The 25,937-nt window shown below is 38.2% G+C and overlaps 2 protein-coding genes and 1 long non-coding RNA gene across 5 annotated transcripts in view; 2 read left to right on the top strand and 1 right to left on the bottom strand.

Moving 5' to 3' along the window:
- The window catches only part of LOC140223958 (uncharacterized), a 35,479-nt gene extending 22,734 nt beyond the window's left edge, over positions 1-12,745 (top strand). The window contains exon 4 of the long non-coding RNA XR_011899213.1: positions 12,401-12,745. This is a non-coding gene — a long non-coding RNA (uncharacterized lncRNA). The remainder of the gene's footprint in view (positions 1-12,400) is intronic.
- Positions 1-25,937, bottom strand: part of ND-B15 (NADH dehydrogenase (ubiquinone) B15 subunit) — a 31,301-nt gene that overhangs the window by 3,120 nt on the left and 2,244 nt on the right. For 2 of the 3 annotated variants that reach the window (XR_011899212.1, XM_072296492.1), the window contains exons 2-3: positions 13,268-13,411; positions 6,900-7,006 (exon numbers count right to left, since the gene is read on the bottom strand). Coding sequence is in view for 2 of the 3 variants with exons in the window: in XM_072296492.1 (XP_072152593.1) it covers positions 6,938-7,006; positions 13,268-13,411 (213 nt within the window). In the remaining variant the exon portion in view is untranslated. Of the gene's footprint in view, positions 1-6,606; positions 7,007-13,267; positions 13,412-25,937 lie in introns of those variants that run through there. The other variant, XM_019043863.2, reaches the window with a different exon arrangement.
- On the top strand, positions 6-6,836 carry LOC140223957 (uncharacterized). Its single transcript, XM_072296489.1, has one exon. It carries the CDS (start codon positions 2,768-2,770, stop codon positions 4,637-4,639), a length of 1,872 nt encoding a protein of 623 aa, XP_072152590.1. The 5' UTR covers positions 6-2,767; the 3' UTR covers positions 4,640-6,836.

The following is a 25,937-nucleotide window of genomic DNA, read 5'->3' as shown; positions in this document are numbered from 1 at the left end:
AAACAAGTGTTAAAAAAAGCTTGATAACGTTGGGACCAAGTGGATCACGAATTATAGGTAAGTTTTTTTTTATGTTATCCCATTTTGACATCATTAGTTACCTTGCTCATCACCAAAAATGAAAGAATTTGCACGATATTTAGGTTGTTTAAAAAACATTTTTCTCCAAAAATTGAGCGGTCGCGAGTTGGAGTATGAATAGGGACAACTCAGATGTTACTCTTCTTTGACATTTTCCGCCTCTTATCACATCCTTTGGAATACTTTTATCTACTCAAATCATATTTTGAGACTTTTGAATACTGCAATGGTTTAATTGAGGATTTCATCTTTCAGATCTGGGTCATTCCATTGTAACGGGTGTGACAACAATTTAACTTTAAACAAGAATTTGAACTCTTTCTTGGGGTTTAATTAAAAAATTATCTGCAGTAGTAGAAATAACTTTTTTTATAGATCATTTCAGTTTATCAAAAATTGTTTTTAACTTTGTTCCATTTCTCAGAAAAAATTAAAAGGCTGCATAACGGGTGTGACCGATTTTGGAAGTGACTTTTTTCTCAGTGAGTGTAAAGTGGACACTCAGTGAATTTTATGAATGTAAAAATCTGATTAAATTATATGATGAAGCCAAGGGTTTTTGCTTCAACTGCCGATGATCCGTTTTCAATTATCTTTTCTTCTTTCCTAGAAAAATGGGAAAATTTGTGTAACGGGTGTGACAGATTGTCTCTCTGAGGTCCATCATTTCTGAGCGAGTTTAAAAGTTAAAAAACTTACTTTTCTTCTCATACTCTTATTGTAGGCAATCCTAGGCAGTAAATCAATCAACAATTTGACGCATTTTAATGTAGAACATGCCAAAACTACATTTTTCTACAAGGTGGCCCAGACCTACCGTTTGCGTTACGGGTGTGACAGATTGTCTCTCTGAGGTCCATCATTTCTGAGAGAGTTTAACAGTTAAAAAACTTACTTTTCTTCTCATACTCTTATTGTAGGCAATCCTAAGCAGTAAATCAATCAGCAATTTGACGCATTTGAATGTACAACATGCTAAAACTACATTTTTCCACAGGGTGGCCCAGACCTACCGTTCCAGGGCTTTTCTTCGGGTAACCCAGGTCACACGAAGTCCAAGACCGCGGAATTGAACCCCTACTAAGGAATCAGAGCTTCCCGGCCCCAGACTCCCTCCGGCTCCCCATGGGGGGCAAAAAGGGGTCTGTACTTCAAAAGTCAAGGTTCAAGTCAACATTTTGAAGTTATTTAATTGGAATCAGGGAGCGCAGAAATTTCCAACCTAAATCAACACCAAGATATCCAAAATCGGCCCATCCGAGCCCAAAATACTGACCTCCGAGGGTGGGGGATAGAGCCCCCTTTCAAAAAATGCAAGTTCGCGAAATTGACTTATGGGCAACAGACCCCAAAGAATCCGAAATTGAGGGTCCCACTGTCCAGATAGTCTTCTCTGATGTTGCTCAGGTGGACCCTGAATTTGTAAATTTAATCAGTGGGGGGGGGGGGGGCCTCCGGCTCCCCCTGAGCCTCATCAGAGAAGATTTTTGGTACAATGGGACCCCTCAAATTCGGATTCCTTGGGGTTCAATACCCAAGAAAACCTCCTTTTTTCCGAGTTTCCACGTCCATTTCGCAAACTTTCATTTTTTGAAAGGGGGCTCCGTCCCCCATCCCTAGGGGGTCAGTATTCTGGACATGGATGGGCCGACCTTGGACTTCTTGGTGTCGATGTAAGTTAAAAAGCTCCGCACTTTCTGATTTCAATTAAATAATTACACAATTCTGACACAAACCTAGACTCTTGAAGTACGGACGACCCCTATACCTCCCAAAGGGAGTCGGGGGACTCTGGGACCAAGAAATTCAGATTCCTTAGAGGCGATTCCCCATTCGTCCCCGCGGTCGTGGACCTCGCATGACCCAAATTAACAACAAAAAAACCCTGGTACTGTAGGTCTGGGCCTACAGTAAAGAGAAAATATTTCAATCAAATCGGTGAGAGTTCAACGAGTTCTATTTGAAGTCCTTTTGAGATAAGGTGTATTCACTTTAAATACTGAAATATGGCAAAAATGTTGGTTATATCTCTCTTATCAGATGTATACATAATCTCTAATTGTGCATATGAGTGTATTTCTTGTGATAACCATAGAAAAAATGGTGAGAAGTGAGGCAACATCTATATAATTGAAGCCTCCCCTTATTGGTCACACCCGTAACGTGTCACACCCGTTACGCATTTATGCCCATCAATCGTTGAAATAAAAATTTGGAAAAAATACTCCGAAACTGTACTTGACTTGAATACGTACGGAAAAAATTTGCATCTCAAAATGACATGAATTAAAAAAGTGACATTAAAAAACCCATGTTTTGCGTAACGGGTGTGACAGTCAGTACACTATGTTTTAAAAGTTACATATAATATATAGTAATTACTTTTAAAAATTGAAACTTTGCAGGAGCACATTGAATCAGTTTCTTGACAACTGCAAACATAACCTGAAACTTGCTTTTGGCGAGAACACCAGAAAACATTGCTACCAAACTGTCACTCTTTTTACAGTAGGATGAAGCTAAGCAACAGGGTTACAAAACATGTAGAAATTGCGAGAAAAAAAACATAACGGAGGTAAACCCCATATATTTCCACAAACTAGGAGTATTAAGGAGTCCAAAAATAAATATCGTTGGGTTATTTAGAGGGGGAAGAAAAAATACCCCCGGACTACCTAGGCGTGGAATGACCCATCTCACAATGGGCAAGGCATATCGGACAGCACCAGTCTCCAAAAAATGTAAAAAAATACCTCCGGAAACTTTTGAAAAAGCATTAGCAGAAGTTAGAGGTGGCTCATCAATCAGACGTGTGGCAGGTAATCACTACATTCCAAAATCGGTCTGTCACCGCTATGTCAAACATTTTAGACTGCATCCGAATACTCCACCCCTCAAAAAAGGAGGCCAGTGCCAATTGCCGCCTTATGCGGAGGAAGAAATTTTGAAAAATTTGACTTTATGTGCTGAGTGGGGCTACCCAATGACTACGTATGACTTACGATTAATAGTTAAGCTAAGTCTTGATAGAAAAGGAATAAAGAGTAAAATATTTAAAGACAATATGCCAGGCAAAGACTTTGCCTTTACTTTTCTTAAAAGGCACAAAATAGAGATCTCCGAGAGAATGTGTCAAAATATCAAAAGAAATAGAGCTGCGATAAATGCAGAGAGTGTTAATGATCATTTTGATCACTTAGAGACAAGTTTAGCTGGCGTCCCCTCACAGAAGATTCTGAACTACAATGAAACCAATTTAGGAGACGATCCTGGTCGCAAAATAGTCATAACAAAGCGAGGATCCAAATATCCTGAAAGGGTTATAAACTCTAGTAAATCGGCAACATCTATTATGTTTGCTGCAACAGCTGATGGAACAATTCTGCGCCCTTATGTTGTTTACAAGGCAGTTTTTCTCTATGATAAATGGACCAAAGGTGGACCGCCAAGGCCCCACCATCCCCGGTACAACCACTCTAAATCAGGGTGGTTCGACGCGTTAATCTTCCGCGACTGGCTTTTGAAGGTTGCCATCCCTCATCTTGAACGCTTGCAAGGTAAAAAAGTTCTGATTGGCGATAACCTTTCATCCCACCTCAGTATTGAAGCTCTAAAGCTGTGCAAGCAACACAACATTCAGTTTGTTTTTTTGCCTGCCAACAGCACTGACAAGACTCAACCTCTTGACATTGCATTTTTCGGGCCATTTAAGCGGCATTGGAGGGCAATTCTAGATGATTGGAAAGCCAGAGCTCGCCTGAGAGCAACCGCAATTCCAAAACCACAATTTCCTGGCCTTTTAAAGAAATTGATGGAGAAGGTCTTAGTTAATGGTTCAGATAATATCAAAGCTGGTTTTGAGAAGGCTGGTATACATCCGCTGGACCGACAAAAAGTTTTGGACCACCTCCAAAATAAGGCACCCGATCCAGCGGATGTAAATCAGTCTGTCCTCAACATTTTGCGCGAAATGAGGCACGACACGAATGCCCCACCCAAAAAGAGGAATAAAAGATTGGCAGTTCAGCCTGGAAAAAGCGTCTCTGCTGTAGATTTGGAATCTGCATCTGAGGAAGATGTAGACGGCAACTTCGATGAAAATGCAGAAAATGGAAGTAGCGCCTCAAGTGAAAATGAAGATAGAGAATCTTCTAGTGACAGCGAATCATCTAACGAAGAATCAGAAAGTGACGAAGAACATGAAGATGACAATGGAGATGTGGAAGTGACATTCAACAAAAAGAGGCTTGCAGGTGTTTACAGGGTTAAGGAGATCAAAGAAGATGATTGGGTCCTTGTAAATTTATCAGATCAACCTTCGACTGGGTGCTTGAAGCAAACTCTATTTATTGGCATGGTGATTGATGCCTCTGGTGACGATTTGGAAGTCAATTTTGTCAAGTATGAGCCAACAAAAATCAATAATGGTAAAATTTTTGTTTGGCCATCACGTGAGGATTACAGTGAGGTCTCAAGAAGTCTAGTAATCGGTCAGGTAAAACCACCGATACTGCCGCGCCGCAGCAAAATGATGTTTTCAGTCAATGTTAACGACTAGTAAAGTCGGCTACTCATTTTACCCCTTTACTAATTTTCATTTGTTTTACCAATTTTTCTAGTTACCTAAATACCTTCTTACTTGTAGGTAGTCACATCTTGGTGCCAATGTTGAAATCGTTGCCTTCAAATGTAACTTATAGACTTTAGCGTAAGATTTTAAATTGAGATTTTAAGAATGAGATGTTTAAAGTTGCTAGGTTCCTTCTAAAATCTAGGTAAGATGCAGCTTTTCTAGTTACCTAAATACCTGCTTACTTGTAGGTAGTCACCTCTTAGTGCCAATGTTGCAATCATTGCCTTTAAATGTAACTTATAAACTTTAGCTTAAGATTTTAAATTGAAATTTTAAGAGAGAGATTTTTAATTTTGTTGCTAGGTTCTAAAATCTAGGTAATATGCAGCTTTTCTAGTTACCTAACATGTGCTCAATAATACTATTACTACCCACCTACCTATGTTCCTAATACTTATAAGTTAGATACTTAAGAGCGAATGTGATTTTGATAAATCCCTCCTGAATGTGTTCTGAAGCTCAACTTTTTTCTTATTTTTTTTTAAGACGGCAGGTTGTCATTTTTTTTCTATTTCCTAATTAATGTTTGAATTGTATTTTTGGTTAAGACAAGAACTTAGGAGAATTTGATCTCATTGAATCCCTCCTCTAGCTACTTAAAGTCAACATTTTCTCTTATTTTGCATGAAACAAGTCAGGTTATCAGCTATTTTCTACTTCCTATTTCATTTTTCAATTGTATTTATGTTAATAAAAGACACGTTTTCCCATTTTAGATTCGAATTTTATTTTTTTATTAAAACTCAGGCAGTGTTCCCATTCAATTTCTCATTAGCAGAATGGGGACATCGCCTTACTTACATTGAAATTTGCTGGTGTCCCTATTCACCCCAGTGGAGGATGAATAGGGACAGTAGGTAGAACAACAAAATTAAAGTAGTTAAAATTTTCGTAACATCAAAATTTGGGGGAAAGTAAAGGTCTTAAAAGGCCACATCTTCCGGTTAAAAAAAAAAAAAAAACCGAATTCTCGAAAGCAGTAGGCCACAGACGTGTATTTGTATAAAAAACTGTCCCCATTCACCCCATATTACGGTTTAAAGCCAGCTTTTAAAACTGATTATAATTTACAGCACAAATTTTGTCATACCTTCAAATATAAGATACAATTGGATGAAATTGATGTTTCTGGTGTATACAGAATTAATCGTAATGATTGTGATGCAGTTGACGTTGGTAAAACAACGTAATTTTAATAAAAGATACGCTGAGTATAAAAGAGATCAACAATCGCAAGTGTTTAAACGTATAAACGAAAATAAGCACAATATTGGTGGTGTGCAAGGAAATAAAGAAATCATGCATGTTAGTAGAAATAAAAAAAAAAAAAACATGTAAAGTAATAGAATGTTTCGAAATTCGCAAAGCTGTGCGAAACAATCAAAATGTTATTCACACACATGCGGATCTGTTTGCTGTTACCACACCAAACATAGATTTACTTCAGGATTTGGCAACTACTTAAAATTCTCTACCATCTCTTATCTACCGTTGATACCTGTTCATAAGTCGTACCTAGTTGTTAATTCCTCAACCAGGTTTCAGAGCAGGTAGTCGATTGTATGTCCCTATTAGCGACTTACCTACAAGCGCACTGTGTATTTTTTACTCTTCTTATTTTCAATGTTTTGTTCTTATGTGTAATACTTTGATGATGGCTATATTGGCTGCAATGCATCGGTATGTGAGTTAATACATTTGTAGTTATATCAAGCATCTTGGCTAAAATTATTTTGGTTCGTAGGTTTTAAAGTCTTGATGTAAGTTGCGATGGATTGCATAGGTACTGTCCAAATCTCTATGTTGAGAAAGCTACGGTATAGCTAAAAAGAGGGTTGGATTACAGAAAAAAAGACAATGAGGATATGAGGAATTAAAATAAAACTAAAAGGTTAAAATTAACAATATAATTACCTACCATTTACATCATAATCTTGAAATTCCTCAAAATAGCAGATGGAGGATCCGCTCTTAAGTTCATAGGGTAGTTTTTCGGCCAAGAAACATTAGCTGAAGTACTTCAGCAAAAATGAAGATTTAAGAGTAACTTCAACCCTCTCGCTTACTTTCATGAAACTTTAGGCAATAAGAGATAACAAGTAGGACTTAGCACTAATTTAACCAGTACATTTCACAACTGCGTTGTCGCAAACAGATACAAGTTTGTTTCTGCACAAAAACTTACCAAAATTTAAAAATGTATCTCCTTTGCAGTCAGGAAAGTTAAGCAAATTTGTCATGCCTGTCTCTATAAGCTATTTGACCAGTTCTTAGTTCAAGTTCCTGACGATCCTAGAACAAGAAAAAAAAAAAAAATATGGAGATGATGACATAAAAGCCTCAATTTTAATCACTAAGCACACCAGAGTGATGGCTGTCCACTGAGTGACTGTATTTTAGCAAAGAAGTTTGGTGATGTAGCTTTTTACGGTAAAGTGAAAAGAAGAGATTGCGCCAACCTCTAATCTCTTGCTGAACACTCATTTCCCGGCGACGGCACAAGGCACACTCACTCATGCACTTTTTTTTCAGATACTTACATTTAATCAATCATTGTTAGGTGAGGTTAGATTCTTTTTTGTCTGCATTTATTTATACCTCCTCCCCCCTCATGACTTTATCAATTTTCGGGTTAATTTTCCAGAAGCCTGGTCCCTAGGGTGTCCCAAAAAAAGATCGACCCTCAAAAACCCTTCTGGTTACAAGAGTGTTCCATTTGGTTAGAAAACACTTTGGACCAAGTTTCAGATTTACAGGCAAAGTTTAAGCGCTGCCGCATCGCACATTTGTGAAATTTGCCAGCCCGATAATTGAGGTTTTTGGCGATTCGATGATTTTTTTTATTGACGAAGCAGTCACGCTAGAGCCCCGAAAATGTGATATGGTAGCCTCTTAACACACTAATTTTGATATAAATTAAACAATTGGGCGTGCGAGGCAGGAAAGTATGTTTTAAAAATTCGAAAACTTGGCCGAAAACGCTTCTCCGGCGCAAATGGGATACCTACAAATGAGCGAGTTGACTAATTTTTTAAAGTTTGGAGGAATATCGCTATCGTCGTAAACATTTATGGTAGTTGACTTCTCATAGACTACTTTTGATAGAAATTACACATTTAAGCATGGAGACCGCAGAAGTATTTTTTAAAAATTCAGAAACTTGACCAAAAACGCTGTTTTGGTGCAAATTAATATGCATTTCGGCGAAAATTGATTACTTTTTCAATTTTCGGAGAAATATCGCTGGCGTTGTATGAACTGAAGGTAGTCGACTTCTGACACCACAGTTTAAGCAAAATATGATAGTTTAGGTCCCAGAGATAGAAAATTTACGCGTTGTTAAGGGACATTACCTGAAGAGAATTATTGCGTAACGTACACTGCAAGCTATAATGTCAGCATCTAAACTATCTGTCTCTGGGACCAAAACTATTATTTTTTGTCAAAACTATGGTGTTAGAAGTCGACTACCTTCAGTTCATACAACGCCAGCGATATTTCTCCGAAAATTGAAAAAGTAATCAATTTTCGCCGAAATGCATATTAATTTGCACCAAAACAGCGTTTTTGGTCAAGTTTCTGAATTTTTAAAAAATACTTCTGCGGTCTCCATGCTTAAATGTGTAATTTCTATCAAAAGTAGTCTATGAGAAGTCAACTACCATAAATGTTTACGACGATAGCGATATTCCTCCAAACTTTAAAAAATTAGTCAACTCGCTCATTTGTAGGTATCCCATTTGCGCCGGAGAAGCGTTTTCGGCCAAGTTTTCGAATTTTTAAAACATACTTTCCTGCCTCGCACGCCCAATTGTTTAATTTATATCAAAATTAGTGTGTTAAGAGGCTACCATATCACATTTTCGGGGCTCTAGCGTGACTGCTTCGTCAATAAAAAAAATCATCGAATCGCCAAAAACCTCAATTATCGGGCTGGCAAATTTCACAAATGTGCGATGCGGCAGCGCTTAAACTTTGCCTGTAAATCTGAAACTTGGTCCAAAGTGTTTTCTAACTAAATGGAAGACTCTTGTAACCAGAAGGGTTTTCGAGGGTCGAACACTGTTTTAGGGACACCCTACTGGTCCCCCTAATACCATAGGCTTTCCTGTAAAAAAGTTCCTTTACACTTTTTTGCTCAATGCAAAATCAAGCGCGCTGGCAGGCTCCGAACTTTGAAAAATGAGCAAAAATTGTGTTTTTCGCGGTTTTTGCCCGATGTCTCCTGTTAGGCCAGGCACCACAGCTCCATATGAGGGGTAATATTGAATTAAATGCTGGAAAGCTGGAACTTTTTTTAAAAGACGTATTATGAGGTCCTTAAATAAGGGTTAGTTTTGCACCATTCCTGAAGTGGAGCTTCAGCCGCCATCTTGGATTTTTAGGCCTAAAATCGCTATTTTTTCGGTTTTTGGCCTATAAGTCAGTGAAAAAGTCATTTTTCCGTCAAAATACCTCAGTGCTATAATTAAGCTTATTAAATTTCCTTTTAAAAAGGTGGTATACGTTTTTTCCATACGACCCACCGTTTTCGAGTTATAATTGTCGCAAAGTTGGGCTTTTAAACTCAAAATCGACCAAAACCCGACTTCCAAGTTTCCAGTGCGCTACAACTTAACAAAAACCGAGGAAAGAGGGGAAAACTCATTCCAAACCTAAAATCTGGGATTTCTCAAAAATTAATCCCAAAATCCAAGTCCGTGTGGGGGGGGGGGGGGGGGGGGGCACGGTAACCGAATCTGTGGGCCGCGCGCGCACTGTTTTTACACACCGTGTCGTATCGCGCTGTGTTATCAGCTACTAGGTGTCGAATGGCAATAATTTTTATTGGTTTGGAGACTCCCGGTCTGATCCAAAAATTAACTGTCATAAAACTCGTGAAGTTGGTATAGCGCAAATGAGAGCGCTAGAGGGCACTTATGGTGAAATCAAATTTAAAAGGAGCAACCGTGTGTTATGTACCTATTTCTGCAACAAACTGCAGCGTTAAATTAAATAATAAAGTAATACCCATTAATCCTGCATTTCTTTTTCAAAGGATATTTCTTTCCTTAAAAAATCATAGACAAGAAATTGGAGGATTATTTTCAATTCGAATTGATTCCTTATCCATTAGCTCTTTTTGACGAATCCGGAATGCGAAAAATGTCCAAATTAGTGATTTATGACTTCCTTTTCAACTTGTGAAACTGCAGTCAAATTGAAAGGTTCTGTCCGTGTGATTGATGGAGGATTTATGGTTCAAAAAATTGTCTGGCATCGGCAAGAAATATTCTCCCAAATACTTGATAAACATGTTGAGTATGTACAGAAAAATTATTCCTCTAACACGTCAGTAGTGTTTGACGGATATCCGGAGGACAGCGCAGCCAGCAAAGAGCACCAAAACAGCGGAACGCTGTCGGAGATCAAAATTATTATTATCTCCAGAAATTATTATTGAAGAGAACATGTCAGTGACTGTCACACTAAGTAAATTCCTCGCGAACGAGAAAAATAAAAGTAGACTGATAGCTTTACTAAGAGAGAGGTTTGAGAGTGCAGGTATTAAAAATAAACAAGCAAAAGAGGATTCTGACGTGCTCATTGTAAATACAGCCATCGAGTACTCTGAAAATTCCCCATCAGTCATAATTGTAAGTGAAGACTCTGATCTCTTACTTATCCTTACAGCTTTGAACAATTCTAAGAAAACCATTTATTTTCTGAAGCCAGGTAAAGGTAAAGTTCCAAATAAAACTTACTCGCTGAACCAGAACCTAACTTTAGCAGATAATGTTTCATTTACACGCATTCACCGGTTGTGATACCACATCTGCGATTTTTAGGCAAGGAAAACATAAGCTCTTCAAATTGTTACAAAAAGATGAGAGCTTAAAAGTAGCGGCTCAAATTTTCAAAGAACCAAATGCTTCATCAGAGGCAGTAGCTAGTACAGGGGAAAAATTGTTTCTTTCCCTCTACGGTGATCAAGGTGATGTATCATCGAATCAATTTAGGTGCCAATGCTTCACACAAGCGATAAGCAAAAATGCACCGAATTTAGCTTCCTTGCCCCCTTCTTCAGATTTAGCATGTTTGCATTCATTTAGAGTCTATTTACAAATGCAGATGTGTTATATGGTCACGAAATATCTCCATTACAGTGAGGGGTGGAGACATTGTAAAACTGGATTAATCCCGATTCCGATGCAGAAAGATCCGGCGCCTCAAGAGCTTTTAAAATTAATTTCATGCAAATGTGTGAAGGGCTGTCAAAATTCTTGTTCCTGCCGAAAAACAGGCTTACACTGCTCTTTACTTTGCAAAAACTGCGAAGGTAGATCATGCTCAAACGTAGCCGATATCATCGAAGATGAGGATAGCATGGATGAGGAAGAAAAGTATGGATCTCATGTGTAGATTGCAAGGCAAAGATGAACCTCTGCCAGGTGTTAAACATGATTTTTTTTTTGTATTTCAGTGAATTTTTAAATAAATGTTCAACTGTCAATTGGAGAAACATACTTTTCTTTTTTTCTTTGTAAGTGACTCCTTTTTTCTGCTAAATGGGTACGTCGCTTTATTTCTATGGCTTTAACAGCTGAAACTACGAACACTATTGCAGCAACTAACAGAAAGGAACCAGGTGATCTAAGGAAACTTAAGTTGCAGGTTGAGTTCTGTGACGCTTCACTGAAGAAAAGCAAAGAATCATTTTGCAATTTCATTTCAATCACCAAAAAAGCTAACGAACTGTGCGCTTGAGCAGCGGCGCGCTACGGCACTGGGACATCTTGGCCCCCCCCCTCCCCCCACGGACTTGGATTTTGGGATTAATTTTTGAGAGATCCCAGATTTTAGGTTTGGAATGAGTTTTCCCCTCTTTCCTCGGTTTTTGTTAAGTTGTAGCGCACTGGAAACTTGGAAGTCGGGTTTTGGTCGATTTTGAGTTTAAAAGCCCAACTTTGCGACAATTATAAATCGAAAATGGTGGGTCGCATGAAAAAAACGTATACCACCTTTTTAAAAGGAAATTTAATAAGCTTAATTATAGCACTGAGGTATTTTGACGGAAAAATGACTTTTTCACTGACTTAAAGGCCAAAAACCGAAAAAATAGCGATTTTAGGCCTAAAAATCCAAGATGGCGGCTGAAGCTCCACTTCAGGAATGGTGCAAAACTAACCCTTATTTAAGGACCTCATAATACGTCTTTTAAAAAAATTCCCAGCTTTCCAGCATTTAATTCAATATTCATTCCCTTGGTGCCTGGCCTATGTTTTAATCGTCCGACGAGTAATTTCTGGACAAATTAAGTGAAGATGGTAAAATTTACACTTAGTGAAATGAAATGATGTAAATAATAAGGATAACCCAACACATTACAGTATGCGCAATTTTCGCACATTATACAAAGTTTGGAGTCCGCCAGCCCGCTTAATTTTGCCTTGAGCAAAAAAGTGTTTAGGAACTTTTTTATAGGAAATTTAACGAGCTTTATTTCTGAAAATAACTAATTTTATCGTCAGATCAATTTTTGGCAAATTACAGGCCATAAACCGGAAAAAAGTCCGATTGTAGGCCATTTTTGCCAAATTTGGCAACTTTCCGGTCCGAATTTAATGGCGCAAAGTTGAAATTCGGATTCAGCTTCAATAATTACATGGATATCGATGAAAACATTGCTACCCGGGATTTTTGCAGGCTCTTTTCCTTGTTTGCCTGGACTAATGCGATTACTGGCTCTTCCCACAATGAAAAAAGCTGTAAGGGATTGGAGGTTCAACTCTACTGATGAAATTAAGGCTGAAGTTCAACAGATTCTGAAAACTTTTGCTCCACACTGGAGGACTTTCAAAAAACCATTATGGTTAAATCGGAAGAACGGCTTCTGCTTCATTTGCGTGGGTCGGACAGGAAGGAAGGTACTTCGAGAAAGAAGAAAAACGTATGGAGTCTTTATATGAAGAGTAATTGAAAGTAAAAATCATGGTAGGATACACTTTTTTGTTACAAATAATTTCTTCAAATAAACTCACTTGAACGTCACTCGTTCTTTTCCCCAAAAGTACCTACCCCAAAATCCTGGAGGCGATTCCTCAACATGCCGCGGAAAAACGTCACATCTTGATCAATTTAATACCAAAAGAGCTCAACAAGGTCTTATTCAATTGGTTTTTACTCCGTCTGCACGAATATGTATTAAACCAATTTTTCTTTTTTCTTTTCAACACTGAAAAAGGCAAAATTAATATTTAGGTGATTTCAAGTGGCTGCCGTTATCTTCCATGCAATTCTGAGTGTGCTCGGGAGGGGGTGCTAATGATAAACTTTAGTTCGAGGACTCTAAACTTGTTTTGGTGTGATACAAAACATAGAAGAAGTTTAGGCTAATTTGTTGGAGATAAGGCTTTTTTTTTTTTTTGTTAGATTTACCGGACTATTTGGGTACTTAGAAAAAAGAAAACATTATCATGGCAATTAGGTGATAGCAGAAGATAGAGGGGGACCAAAATTACCATCTAATACGAGGAAAATTCTGAGTTGTGAGAGGAACTAATGATGAAGTACCTTGTCTCTTTTTAAGAAGTAAGCTATAATGCCCATAGGGACGAATAGGACGCCTAGGCCATAAGTCACGGTCTTCGGTGTTGCTTTATAGTAATCTTCCATATGCGCAAGTGTTGATAAGTATCTTTGAATTGCAGGGTCAAACTGTGAACAAAAGTTAGAATAAGTAGCACCGGCAATACAAAAAGACATGATACGAAGACTCCTTAGTTTGGGAAAGAAGTTTTGTTAGAAGGCTTATTCACTTTCCACAAGTAGTTTTTCACAAAATAAAAGCGTAGGACTTTTTCATTATGACTATACTTTACCCCCACTATAAAAACCATATCGACCTAGCTAAACCTCAGGATAATCGAAAGTTGACATACAATAATATCATCCTCTATAATACAGGGTGTCCGGAAGATAACGTACTTAACTTTCAGGATCGCTTTTTCGGCTCAAAATAAGACTTTTTTTCCAATACACATATGCCCGAAAACGCTTCATACGTGAGCTATGCGCTTCCAAAGTTGCCATTTTTTTTCGTTCCGATTAATATAGCTCCTCGTCATTTTTTCATAGGTGGCTGAAACTTTCAATAGGGGGGGATTTTTTAGCGCTGTATTCACTTTTTGTGTTTTCAAGGACGTACGTCTTCGAAAAATGACGTCACAAGCGTGTTGCTGTGAAGGCAATTTTTACTACAAGGATTGAGAAATTGCCTACAGAGCAAGGGGCTTCGAAAATCTCGAAGCCATTGAGACGGCTCTTGACCTTTCCCTCACAGTTTTTCCAGGCTTGGGACTGGTCCGAGCATCATCTTAGGAAAATCGCTGTTAGGCGGCGATATTTTTGATACCAAATACCTATCCACCGAAAAATCATACTTGGAGGCTTATCGAAAACATGGTTTCAAAGTGTGGTAGTTTCGTAGCATAAGTTTAACAAGTCATGCTTAGTAATTAGTAATTACTTGTGGATGCTCGGGGCGGTTTAACAGTTATTTTTTGTTTTTGTTTTTTCTTTGTTTTTTGCATAACAAATGGACGATATCAACGGTAAAATTGAGTGAAACAGTTCAATCACAGGTTTTGTTCAAAATGGGAGCCGTTTACAGCAACGCGTGCGTTGCATCTTTTCAAGAGAGACGTTGTCGCTTTTCTGCACATACTCACTGTTAATTGTTGACACGAGGCAACAATCCGATTCTGCAGCGTTTCTACGTTGGGAATGGCTCTGAATAAACGAGTTTTTTCAAATTTCCCCACACAAAAAAATCTAATGGAGTAAGGTCAGGAGACCTGGGTCCTGGGTGGCCAAAACGCGAGGTGCAAATCGTTAGCAACGTTTGCGCGGCCTATCCACCTCCCAGGGTAATTGGTGTTTATCCAATGCCGCACGTTCAAACTCCAGTGTGCTGGGCACCCATCTAACTGATAAATCATACGAGTTCGCCTATGCAAATCAAGATCTTCCAAATACACGGGTAGTTCATTGCTCAAGAAATCAAGACAGTTTGGTCCGTCTAAGCGATTCGGTAGAGAATGAGGGCCGAACAGCTTATTGTCCAATATTCCAAGCCATACGTTCAAGCGAAAATCGTGTTGGAAGTGGTGTTCGCGGACAGAATGAGGATTATCGTGGGCCCAAATGTGATGATTCCTTTGGTTGAATATTCCTGCCCTGGTAAATGTCGCCTCGTCTGTCCAAAATACTCTTCGTGGAAATAAGGGATGCTCCGCAGATTTTGTTAAGAACCAGTTGCGGAACTCAACCCGCCGTGGAAGATCGCTCGGCAGCAAATTCTGGACGCGCTGTAAATGATAAGGGCGACGCCCACCAGCCCTGCACCCTGGCCTGGTTTCATGCACAGTTGACTTTGGAATTTTTAAAATCGCTGCAGCTCGACGAGTACTTGTTGGAAGATCGTTATCGAAATGCTCCAGAATTGTTGCAGTGCGATTTACATCGTAGAGGGGAGCGAAAATCCTGTATCCGCGTGTACGTAAAAATAGAGATCCAAATGAATAAAGAGTTATGCAAAAAACAAAACAAAAAACAAAAAATAACTGTTAAACCGCCCCGAGCATCCACAAGTAATTACAAAGCATGACTTGTTAAACTTATACTACGAAACTACCACACTGTGAAACCATGTTTTCGATAAGCCTCCAAGTATGATTTTTCGGTGGATAGGTATTTGATATAAAAAAAATCGCCGCCTAACAGCGATTTTCGTAAGATGATGCTCGGACCAGTCCCAAGCCTGGAAAAACTGTGAGGGAAAGGTCAAGAGCCGTCTCAATGGCTTCGAGATTTTCGAAGCCCCTTGCTCTGCAGGCAATTTTTCAATCCTTGCAATAAAAATTGCCCACAAAGCAAGGAGCTTCGAAAATCTTAAAATTTTTCAAAGTTCTTTTGCGTCGAAATGACGCGTTTCTGGAAAATTTTGTAGAGTACCCTCACCCCTTAATTTTTTACGCTCTTTCACGTGCCGTAATCAATTTTTCGAAAAATCATCTACCAAAAAAGTTATCGCAATTTTCAAATTCGGGAACGCTTGTGACGTCATTTTTCGAAGACGTACGTCCTTGAAAACACAAAAAGTGAATAGAGCGCTAAAAAATACCCCCCTATACAAAGTTTCAGCCACCTATGAAAAAATGACGAGGAGCTATATTAATTTGAACGAAAAAAAATGGCAACTTTGGAAGCGCATAGCTCACGTATGAAGCGTTTTCGGGCATATGTGTACAGGAAAAAAAAGTCTTATTTTGAGCCGAAAAAGCGATCCTGAAAGTTAAGTACGTTAACCTCCGGACACCCTGTATAAAATCATGAGGGTATTGCTCGACAACCTAACCCTAGGTGTGTCGGCTAGCTCTTCTTATGAATCTTTCCGACTGGCGACTTGGACGGTCAACCGTTGGAATTCGGCGATCTACCCCGAATCTCCACCGCGGCGGTGCATGTTCGGGGATCGAGCACCTCAACGTTTTCATGTAAACAACTAAGATGGCGGCGCATATTGCGCGGGTGTTTTGAATTTATGGATCGCGGGCAAGATCCACACTTTAAGCGGACTTGAAGCAACCACGTACTTAATTAAAATTTACATTTAAATATTTTTATCAAGTTAATATTAGTTCCTGATAGTCGAATGAAGGAAGTTTTCTCCCGTTAAGACAAAAGCTGCAATGTCGCCGTTTGTCAATGCATTCTAGGAGAGAAAAAGTAGCAGCCAGAAGAATGAGTCTTGAGCGACCATCCTCAGCATTCATTCCTTCTTTTCAGAGATTTTTTGTCATCACTTATCAGGGATGTAAAATGAAATCTAACATGATATGAAAGTACACAGATTTCTTAGGAGGAGTGTACACCACCCATAAAATTATCTTATAATAAAATTAAGAGTTTGACTCTTATTTTGTTAAATATTGAGATTTTCTGATTCTACGCATTTCACGGCCTACTGAGCCTATTGCAGAAGTTATACTTTCATGAAATTTTACCTTATATGAAATTGCATGCAATTTTGCATCTCTGTTCATTATGGAACCCATTCAGCAGGCTATCAAGACTGAGGCTGCTTTAAAAATGTAAATGGTGCTAGCAAGAAAGGGGTTGGGCCTCTAGGAGGAACATATTTTTTCAAATTAAAATTTATCATGAGGGTGAAAATTCTCACACATCAGGCAAATAGGGATTGTCCCCTCCCCCTTATTCAGAGAGAGTACTAACATTTTTCTGGGACAATTTTGGTCAATTTCACTGTGAAGTGTGTCAGCAGCGCCCAACTCCTTCCCCGCAGGCACAAGACCTCTCCAGTTAGATTTCCCGGATCCAGCTGAAATGGCTCAGCTACATTTAGTCATTCAATCTAATCTTTCAAATCTACGTTAAGTCGTACGTTTATGGTAGACTTCAGACTTCGATACTTGTCTGTCACGCATTTGCAAACATTTGTTTTTTTTGTAACTGTCTTCAAAACACCAGCGTCATTGTCCGGTGGATTTTCCATCAGAGTCTACACACTTAGACTCATCACTGACCAATTTCTCTGGAATATCTAGCATGAATGGTTAAAATGTAGATTTCACTTTGCAGATAAAGTAGCTGAGGGCCCGAAAAAAATTTTTCACTTATATTGACTTCTTTAAAGACCTTTCTGACCTTAAAAGAAGCATGTGGACTTTAGGTCTGGCTGTGTTATGAGAGGCTGCACAACAGAATCAAATTATTCTCTTGAGATAAATTCCTTACCTTTGAACTAGAAAAGCCATTGATTCAGCTTTGTTCTGACCCCAACACAAATAAAACAATCAGCCCAACAGGCAGCAAGCGTCAAGAGATATTTATGCATTTATCCTCTCAGTTATTTGCACTTGGTCTGGAAAATACTGAAATAATGGTTTATACTGCTGAGAGCAATGGAATTTGTTGGATGTTCGACGTATTTCGCAAATATTGACACATTACGGCAAGAGGCTGGTGCTACCTTTGATGCATCAACGAAGAGGTATCACAAACAACTTCGAAGTTAAAAGTTACAAAATCAAGCAGCGCTACTACATTTAAATTTGAGAATACTAGATATTCATACCAATTAGGTAATCAGAGACGTTTGGAGCCTTTTATACGTAAATTCCGGTGGAAAACCCACTCCATGAAGACATTGGTACAATGTACAAGTGGAGTGAAACAGTTGCAAAAAGTAAACAAATACTTACGTTCGCGTAACGGTGAGCTTAGCTTATTGAGGCTAAAATGGAACGACTGAAACGATTAAATTAATTTTGGATTATTATACTATAATCGATCAGCACACGATGCTTGGGCATGCGATCGATAGGCTTAGGCTTGGTTTCGTAAACAAATATGGCGGCGGTCCGTCACAACGTTGAGAGTGCCGAACCCCCGAAAACGCACCGCCGCGGTGGAGATTCGGGGTAAATCGCCGAATTCCAACGGTTGACCGTCCAAGTCGCCAGTCGGCAAAACCCCTCTTCTTATCTACTACATCACCCCTCCCTCCGTCTTCTCAGTCAGCTACCCCTTCTCATACTGAGCTCTTACCTACTCTATCCCACTTTCCTTTCCGGCGTTTTGTGTTTTTCCCACTTACTGTACCGACCATTTACACTTTTCCGACCAAGTCCAGCTATTTAGCGACGCGTTTTTTGGTGTTATGTGTGGTTTAGCTAGGGGTTGTTTTCCTACTTTTATCTCTACTTCTTTTTTCCTTCTCATGTGATTTCACAGAATTTGTCGGTGATTCATTAGGGCATGTTTATAAAATCATTTTCTGTCGTATGGCAAAGTATAATTATTATTATAAATTTTTGCTCACAAAAATAATGTTTTTTGACTTAAACTGATTGAAGGTCGGGCCGTGGTGGAGTCTTTCAAACCTGGAGCCTGTTAAAATTGTTAAAATTTGAGAGTTGTCAAAATTTTAAAATACATATCCTACTATACTAGCAGTTGGTCATACAATTAAAAATAATAATAAAATGAAATCGAAAAATACTGCACAAGCACATCACTTAGTCACCACCCTAAGCTTAGTAATGCTGTGGTGATATTACAGGTGTGCAGGATCGCAGCTTTCTGACTTTGGGTGCAGGGGTACAAAAAGTTCTTAGCCTTTCCCAATTTATAATTTGCCTTACCCCTAAATTTGCTATTTTGCTTTAGTGACGCCTCTACATTAGGGTGGTTCTTATTTTTCGATTTTTCGAAAATCAAATGTCCGACCCCCCTAAAAGTTGTCATTTGGTGTAAAAAGAACCTACAAATTTCAGCCTGATCGGATCATCCTAAGTGGTGCCGCCGGGCCCGACAAGTCTCCAAGCGGGAACTTCAAATTCCGGACAATTGCGTTTTTTCGTCATATCACCAATTTTTTTCTCCCCCTTAATATGTAGCTATGGCTTTAAAATTTTTGGAGGTAACACACTTTTTAGGCTACTTTACGAAAAAATAACATAATTTATCCCACTACTTTTAAAATGCTCTCTTCTTCCCCTCAAAGTGGCCACATCGTCCGATTTCGCCGATTTTTCTTAACATTCTCCCCAAACGGTGTGCCTTTCTTCTACCTTTAAATAATCGCTACGGCTTTGAACTTTTTTGAGGTAACAGACTTTTTAAGGTACTTTACGAGAAGAATAACACAATTTACCCCACTACTTTTAAAATGCCCTCTTCCTCCCCTCAAAGTGGCCGCATCGTCCGATTTCGCCGATTTTTCCTGACATTCTCCGCGCACGGTTTGCCTGAACGAATTTAAATTTTTTGACAAATCAAAAGCAATGACGCTTCAGATTCAAGAAATAGAGTGTCTGCCGAGTTATTTAAGCCAAGAAAAAAAACAATCGGTCGAGCTCCTGGAAAATAAAGTCGACTTAAAGGTATTTTATGGCTAAAAGGGGCAACTTACTTACCGATGGTAAATCCCGTTTTAACACTGAAAATAAATTTCCTCGTTAGTTACAATGCCTCGGTTTCTTTAATATGGTTTTTTACATCGATACATATCGATACATCGATTTGCTTTATCGATTTTTCACGATTTTACAGGGAATATTGGTGGTTCCGATATTTGTCAGTATCGATTAACAAAAGAATTATTGTTCCTTGTAAAATCGTGAAAAATCGATGAAACAAATCAATGTATCAATATGTATCGATGTAAAAAATCATATTAAAGAAACCTAGGCATTATAACTGCCGAGGAATTTTATTTTCAGTGATAAAACGTTACAATGCCTAGGGGCAATTATTGGAAGCTGAGGTTTGTACCAGCAAAGATTGAACATCTTAAACTGAATGAGCAAACTTTTTAAAGTCCTTTCAAATCACTTTCTGTTGGATCAAATTGATGCCGCAAAAAAGCCACAGTTTCGAGACAGAGGGATGATCTGTCCTGTTATTATCGCTGAAGCGTCAGTTGTTAAGTATTCAAAGAGGAAGTAATCATGCATTTCCTCTACTGTTTAGTCACCTTGCCACTTTATTTTTGGAAGACTTACTTCGTTTTTTAGAAGTAAATTCAGTCAGTGTTTTTTCTTTTCCTACGGAGCTTCTGTTACAGTATTTTAGAAGAAAGGAATGATGTTGTTTCTAATTGTTTGGCGCTTGGGTCCATTCCCATTTATTTTAGTAAAATTATTTTTTTTTTTTTAAAAAAAATACCATTTATTTTTTTTTTAAAAAAAGTCCACATCATGCTCTTTCATTGTTCATAAGTAAGTACCACTTTAATGAGACATTACGTCGACATCTAAAATGTAAGAATATGAATAAAAATATAATCTTTAATGGAAAAAAGGAAAAAATCCCATGCACCTATCGCGACTTAGGAAACGCTGAATTTACGGTAAAGAATAAGGGGGAGGGGGAGCGGTTAGTAAAGTAAAGTATGAATTTTGGTCAAAATGAGTATCAAGATACAATTAATGGTACGTTTCATGTATAATTTTACTTTGTCAGCTGAAAACATCGTCATAAGACAACAATTCAAAATCTTGAAACTCTTGCGTTTTTGGCCGATTTTGAGGATTTATAACAAAAATGGAAACGCACGATGACACGAACAAAATTTGTTCTTTAAAGTGCTCTAACATGTGCTTTTACTGCGAAATTTTCAGAGCCCTAGCTCAATTACAATGTTGTTAAAAAAATCGTCAAAATAGGCAACATGCAGAATTTTGCCCATTTTGACGATTTCGGGGGGTGGTTTTTGGCCGTGCGCAACCCTTAAATATTTTTTTCTTTAAAAAAATCTTATTTTTATACGTGGGGTCAACGATTTAGAGGGTACCATCATCAAAATTCGGAGGTGACCCTCAAAGTGGGAAACCCTACTAAGGATCCCTTGTAGCAACGGTTCGTGAAAAACTCGTAAAAAAAATGTAAAGAACTTGTGAATTTCATTAACACATAAAAAACTCGTAAAAAAAGTTGTAAAAGAAAGAAGTTTTTTACAAATTTTCGTTTTTATGTAAGAAACTCGTAAAAAACTTGTAAATAACTCATAAAATTTACTTTTTATTTACAAGTCAGCTTTCAAAATTTTGACTCGTAAAAAACTTGTAAATAACTCATAAAATTTACTTTTTATTTACAAGTCAGCTTTCAAAATTTTGACTCGTAAAAAACTTGTAAATAACTCATAAAATTTACTTTTTATTTACAAGTCAGTTTTCAAAATTTTGACTCGTAAAAAACTTGTAAAATACTTGTAAATAACTCATAAAATTTACTTTTTATTTACAAGTCAGCTTTCAAAATTTTGACTCGTAAAAAACTTGTAAATAACTCATAAAATTTACTTTTTATTTACAAGTCAGTTTTCAAAATTTTGACTCGTAAAAAACTTGTAAAATACTTGTGAATAACTCATAAAATTTACTTTTTATTTACAAGTCAGTTTTCAAAATTTTGACTCGTAAAAAACTTGTAAAATACTTGTAAATAACTCATCCTCTTCTTTTTTCCATCACTATGTCAAATATATCAGAATCATACTTTAGAGCTCACACTCCATCCTTTATGTAAATCTGACTGTCCATTTGTGTTCTAATATGTTCATGTTCTTATTTCAGTATAGTTATTTTTGTCAGTTTATGTCATATTATTGTATTCCTTTGCATTCATTTCAACCGTTCTTATAGAAGACACGTTTTTATGTATTCAATTAGTAATGAAACAAAAATAATAGAATATTGAAGGAAGAAAGAAAACCTGTTGGAAAATAAGCGCCGATAAGAAATCGGGGCTTATTTCACAAGTTTCCATGTTTAAAATTGAAACGAAAACAAATTTTCTTTTGTAAGCTCCTATGTAAAGAAACTTCTATTTTACAAGTAGATTTGTATTCAAAACCTTGTGAAGTGAAGATGCGCAAAGCCCGTATCATACAATCAGAGCTCTCAAAGTGGCACGTGGGATCATGTGACACTCAGATCGAGATCCCTCAAAGATAATTTTTTCAGCATATGATCTGCGGGGGTCACGTGACGCCACTTTGAGAGGTCTACTTTGATTGTCTGATACGGGCTCAACACATAAAGAACTCGTAAAAAACTCGCCAAAAAAATATCGTTGACGAATTTGGAATCATTTCACGAGTTTTTTACGTAAAAAACTTTTGGATAAGTCACTGGAAAAAAAATGAAATCTTAATATAAGATTTTGTGCACTCTTGGAAATTTTTCTCTTGATCCAAGCGGATTTTGCATTTAACCAAGAGACTTGACACTTGAGTTAAGAAAACGGACTCTTGGATTAAGATGCCAGCACCCGGGCTCTAAATGCAAGAAACTTGGTTTCTTAAAAGAAGAGTTCTGAATCTTAACTCAAGATTAACTCTTAACTCCTTCCAAGAGCCTCAGGTTTCTTGAATGAAGTTTTCAGGTTTCTTGAATCAAGCTTTCAGATTTCTTGAATCAACCCTTTACGTTTCGTAAATCAACCACTTGGAGGGGAGGAGGGTTCGGTTTAATAGTTCAGCTTTTCTTAACTTAAGATGTATGAGTCCACATTTAAAGAATTACTGTGAGAACGAAGTGATGAATAGTGGCGAACATGTTATCTTTGGCCACGGCCGCCATCTTGGATTTTTAAATTTTGAAAATCTGACCAAAAATTCGAGTTCCCCTTTGAAAAATACCCCCGGATACCGAGTTACACGAAAATCGAGCGAACAGGAGCCGACTTAACATTTTAGGCCACGGCCGCCATTTTGGATTTTGAAATTTTGAAAATCTGACCAAAAATTCGAGTTTCTCGTCGAAAAGTATCCCCGGATACCAAGTTTCACGAAAATCGAGCGAACAGGAGGCGACTTAGCATTTTAGGCCACTGCCGCCATTTTAGATTTTGCAATTTTGAAAATCTGACCGAAAATTCGAGTTTCTCGTCGAAAAGTATCCCCGGATACCAAGTTTCACGAAAATCGAGCGAACAGGAGGCGACTTAGCATTTTAGGCCACTGCCGCCATTTTAGATTTTGCAATTTTGAAAATCTGACCAAAAATTCGAATTTCCCGTCGAAAAGTACCCCCGGCAACCGAGTTTCACGAAAATCGAGCGAACAGGAGCCGACTTTGCATTTTAGGCCACGGCCGCCATCTTGGATTTTGAAATTTTGAAAATCTGACCAAAAATTCGAGTTTCCCGTCGAAAAGTACCCCCGGTCAGAGAGTTTCAAGTAAATCCGTCGATAAATACCCCCTAAAACCTGAAATTTCATCTATAATGCTGTGACGTCACGCGACAGGATTGAACCTGTTGAAATCTCGGTACAGTAGCTTTATATAATTCATACTTTCTAGGTATTTTAAAGGACAAAATACGAGGGCTGAAAAATAACTTTGCGGATGAAACTTAGAAAGTTTTAGTTTCGAAAAGGTTTAAGTGCTCTGAATGAAGTAGTAAGGACGAAGAACAAGCTGCATAACTACTAGTCGCTCCTAGAAGGGTTTGTAGGGATATTTCGACCTCACTCTTCATCAGCAGCTATAGCTCAGTTGGTAGAGCGCTCGGCTGTGAATCCAGTCGCCGCGCGCCGTGTGTTCGAATCTCCACAGGTCCGCTCGAGATTTTACGCCGCAACATCTCTCGATTGGCAAGTTAACTTGTTTAATGTATGTCTCTTGTCTCTCTAATTAACTTGTGTAATACTTGTATGTACTGAATAAACCACTAAATAGTTGACGATGTGTGAACAGTAAACTTGTACTCTTCACAAGTAGAGTGCGCTCCTGATCAACTTTTGGAAATCCTGATCTTAAATCTTGATCCAAGAAACGATGGAATTTTAAATTAAGAAACCAGGTTTCTTGGTTCAACAACTTTCGGATGCTAGATCCAAGAAGCATGTTTCTTGTCGCCGCTTTTAAGCAACCAGGACTCTTATGTCAATGCACCATTGCATTGGTCTAAGAAGGTTTTTTTTCCAGTAACCCGTAAAAAATCATTTTCAGTGGCAGCACTATTATCTAACATGAGTTTCTCACTTATTTTTCATAAGCTTTTTACGTAAAAAACTCGTGAAATGATTCCCAATTCGTCAACTGGGAACTTTTTTTTACGAGTTCTTTACGAGTTCTGTATATGTTGCGCATCTTCATTTCACAATGTTTTCAATTTTTTTTTACAAGTTTTTCACGATCCGTTGCTACAAGGGATGGGCCTCAGCGCAGTTAGTTTTGACGCACTGCTTGCAGCAAAATGATTGTATTTGACAGTTTTTCATTAACCTCAAAACAGGTCTTCTGAGGTTGAGGAAGCTAATATATCTTACAACGTGAAAGAAAATAACATAAAATACTTGGTTCTTTTTAGCCCTTAAGAACTATTTTTGACAATTTACACTGTAACCAAAATCACTCAAGTATAGAACAAAAAATACACTAATTTTCTTCAAAGCTCGAGTAAATTTGGAAACCAGTTTAAACTGTCAAAAATAGTTCTTAAGGGCCAAAGACATTGAATCACGTAGACCGTGCATCCTGTGTTACGGAAAGCGAGACAACTTTTGAAAATTCGCATGCCGATGAGAGTTTGCGCCGACCCGCATCGATGAGTTAGTGTGTCCCAATAGCGCACACCTGCGCATACGCAGTAGCGGCTTCAGTGAATTTTTGTCGGATTGTAAGACTTTTTTCCTCGGTTAATAATTAGTTCAGAAACATGAAACAATGCTATTCGGGTGTAAAATTATGTGTTCTAAAGTTTTTCTTCTTAGGAATTTTGTCTGAAAATGGACTCTAAACGAGATATTCGTGAAAAACCGAGCGCGGGCATGAATTCTCCATTGCCTCTCTGCAGTCTCTTCGAGTGCTTAGGACACACGCTCTCTCCCCTTCCCCGCCCGCCCATCATGCACGTGAAAAAATTGAATTGCTGATTCAACAATTCAATTGCGAAAAACAGTGAGTGCAAATGTTTCAATGTATATTTTACAACAAAAAAATGCTACTTTAACCACCCCCGTGGATAAATTAGTTTACAATGTGGTTAGAGTAGCATTTTTTTTGTTGTAAAACCTACGGTGAAACATTGCACTCACTGTTTTTAGCAATTGAATTGTTGAATCAGCAATTTATTTTTTTCCGTGTGGGGCTCCGTGAGACTTGCTTTGCTCCGCCAGTACTAGCCGAGCCGGACGCACAGCCAACATGGTTCAATGTCTTCGTTAAGGGCTAAAGACAACTATTGCATATTATTTCCTTACAAGTTACAATATACTAGGGGGCTATGCCCCCTGGCCGCTACGCAGCCCAACCCCCTGAAGACGCTCCGCGCCATCAATGGGCCGCTTCGCGGCCCTATTTTTTCTCTCCTGCCAGTGTTGGTTTTATTTTTCCCCTGAAAAATTACGATATGAGGTATACTTTATCTTTAGAATGAAATGATTTTTGTTTTTGATGAATGAAGAAAAAAAAACTTTTTGGAATTCAAAAGGAAGCGTTTTAGAATGACTGATCAATGAGACATTGCAGTAAAACAACGAACAATGATAATCAGGTAATAATTAAGAAATTGCGGAGTCAGGAATCGAACCCACATCTTGCAACATGTGGGCGCATCTGACGTCTTAGACGACTCGGCCATCGCTGAACTTGAGACGATGGGGCGAATCTTGTGCTCATAAGTAGAGATGATGCGCAGGCTACTC

The sequence above is a fragment of the Bemisia tabaci genome, chromosome 2 (assembly GCF_918797505.1).
Source record: "Bemisia tabaci chromosome 2, PGI_BMITA_v3".
Lineage (NCBI taxonomy): Eukaryota > Metazoa > Arthropoda > Insecta > Hemiptera > Aleyrodidae > Bemisia > Bemisia tabaci.
The sequence above is the reverse complement of the archived record's forward strand: the minus strand, read 5'-3'. Positions and strand labels throughout refer to the sequence as shown.

What these genes read in the sequence shown, in the direction of transcription:
- LOC140223957 (XM_072296489.1), top strand. Translation starts at nt 2,768, where the DNA reads ATGACCCATCTCACAATGGGCAAGGCATATCGGACAGCACCAGTCTCC.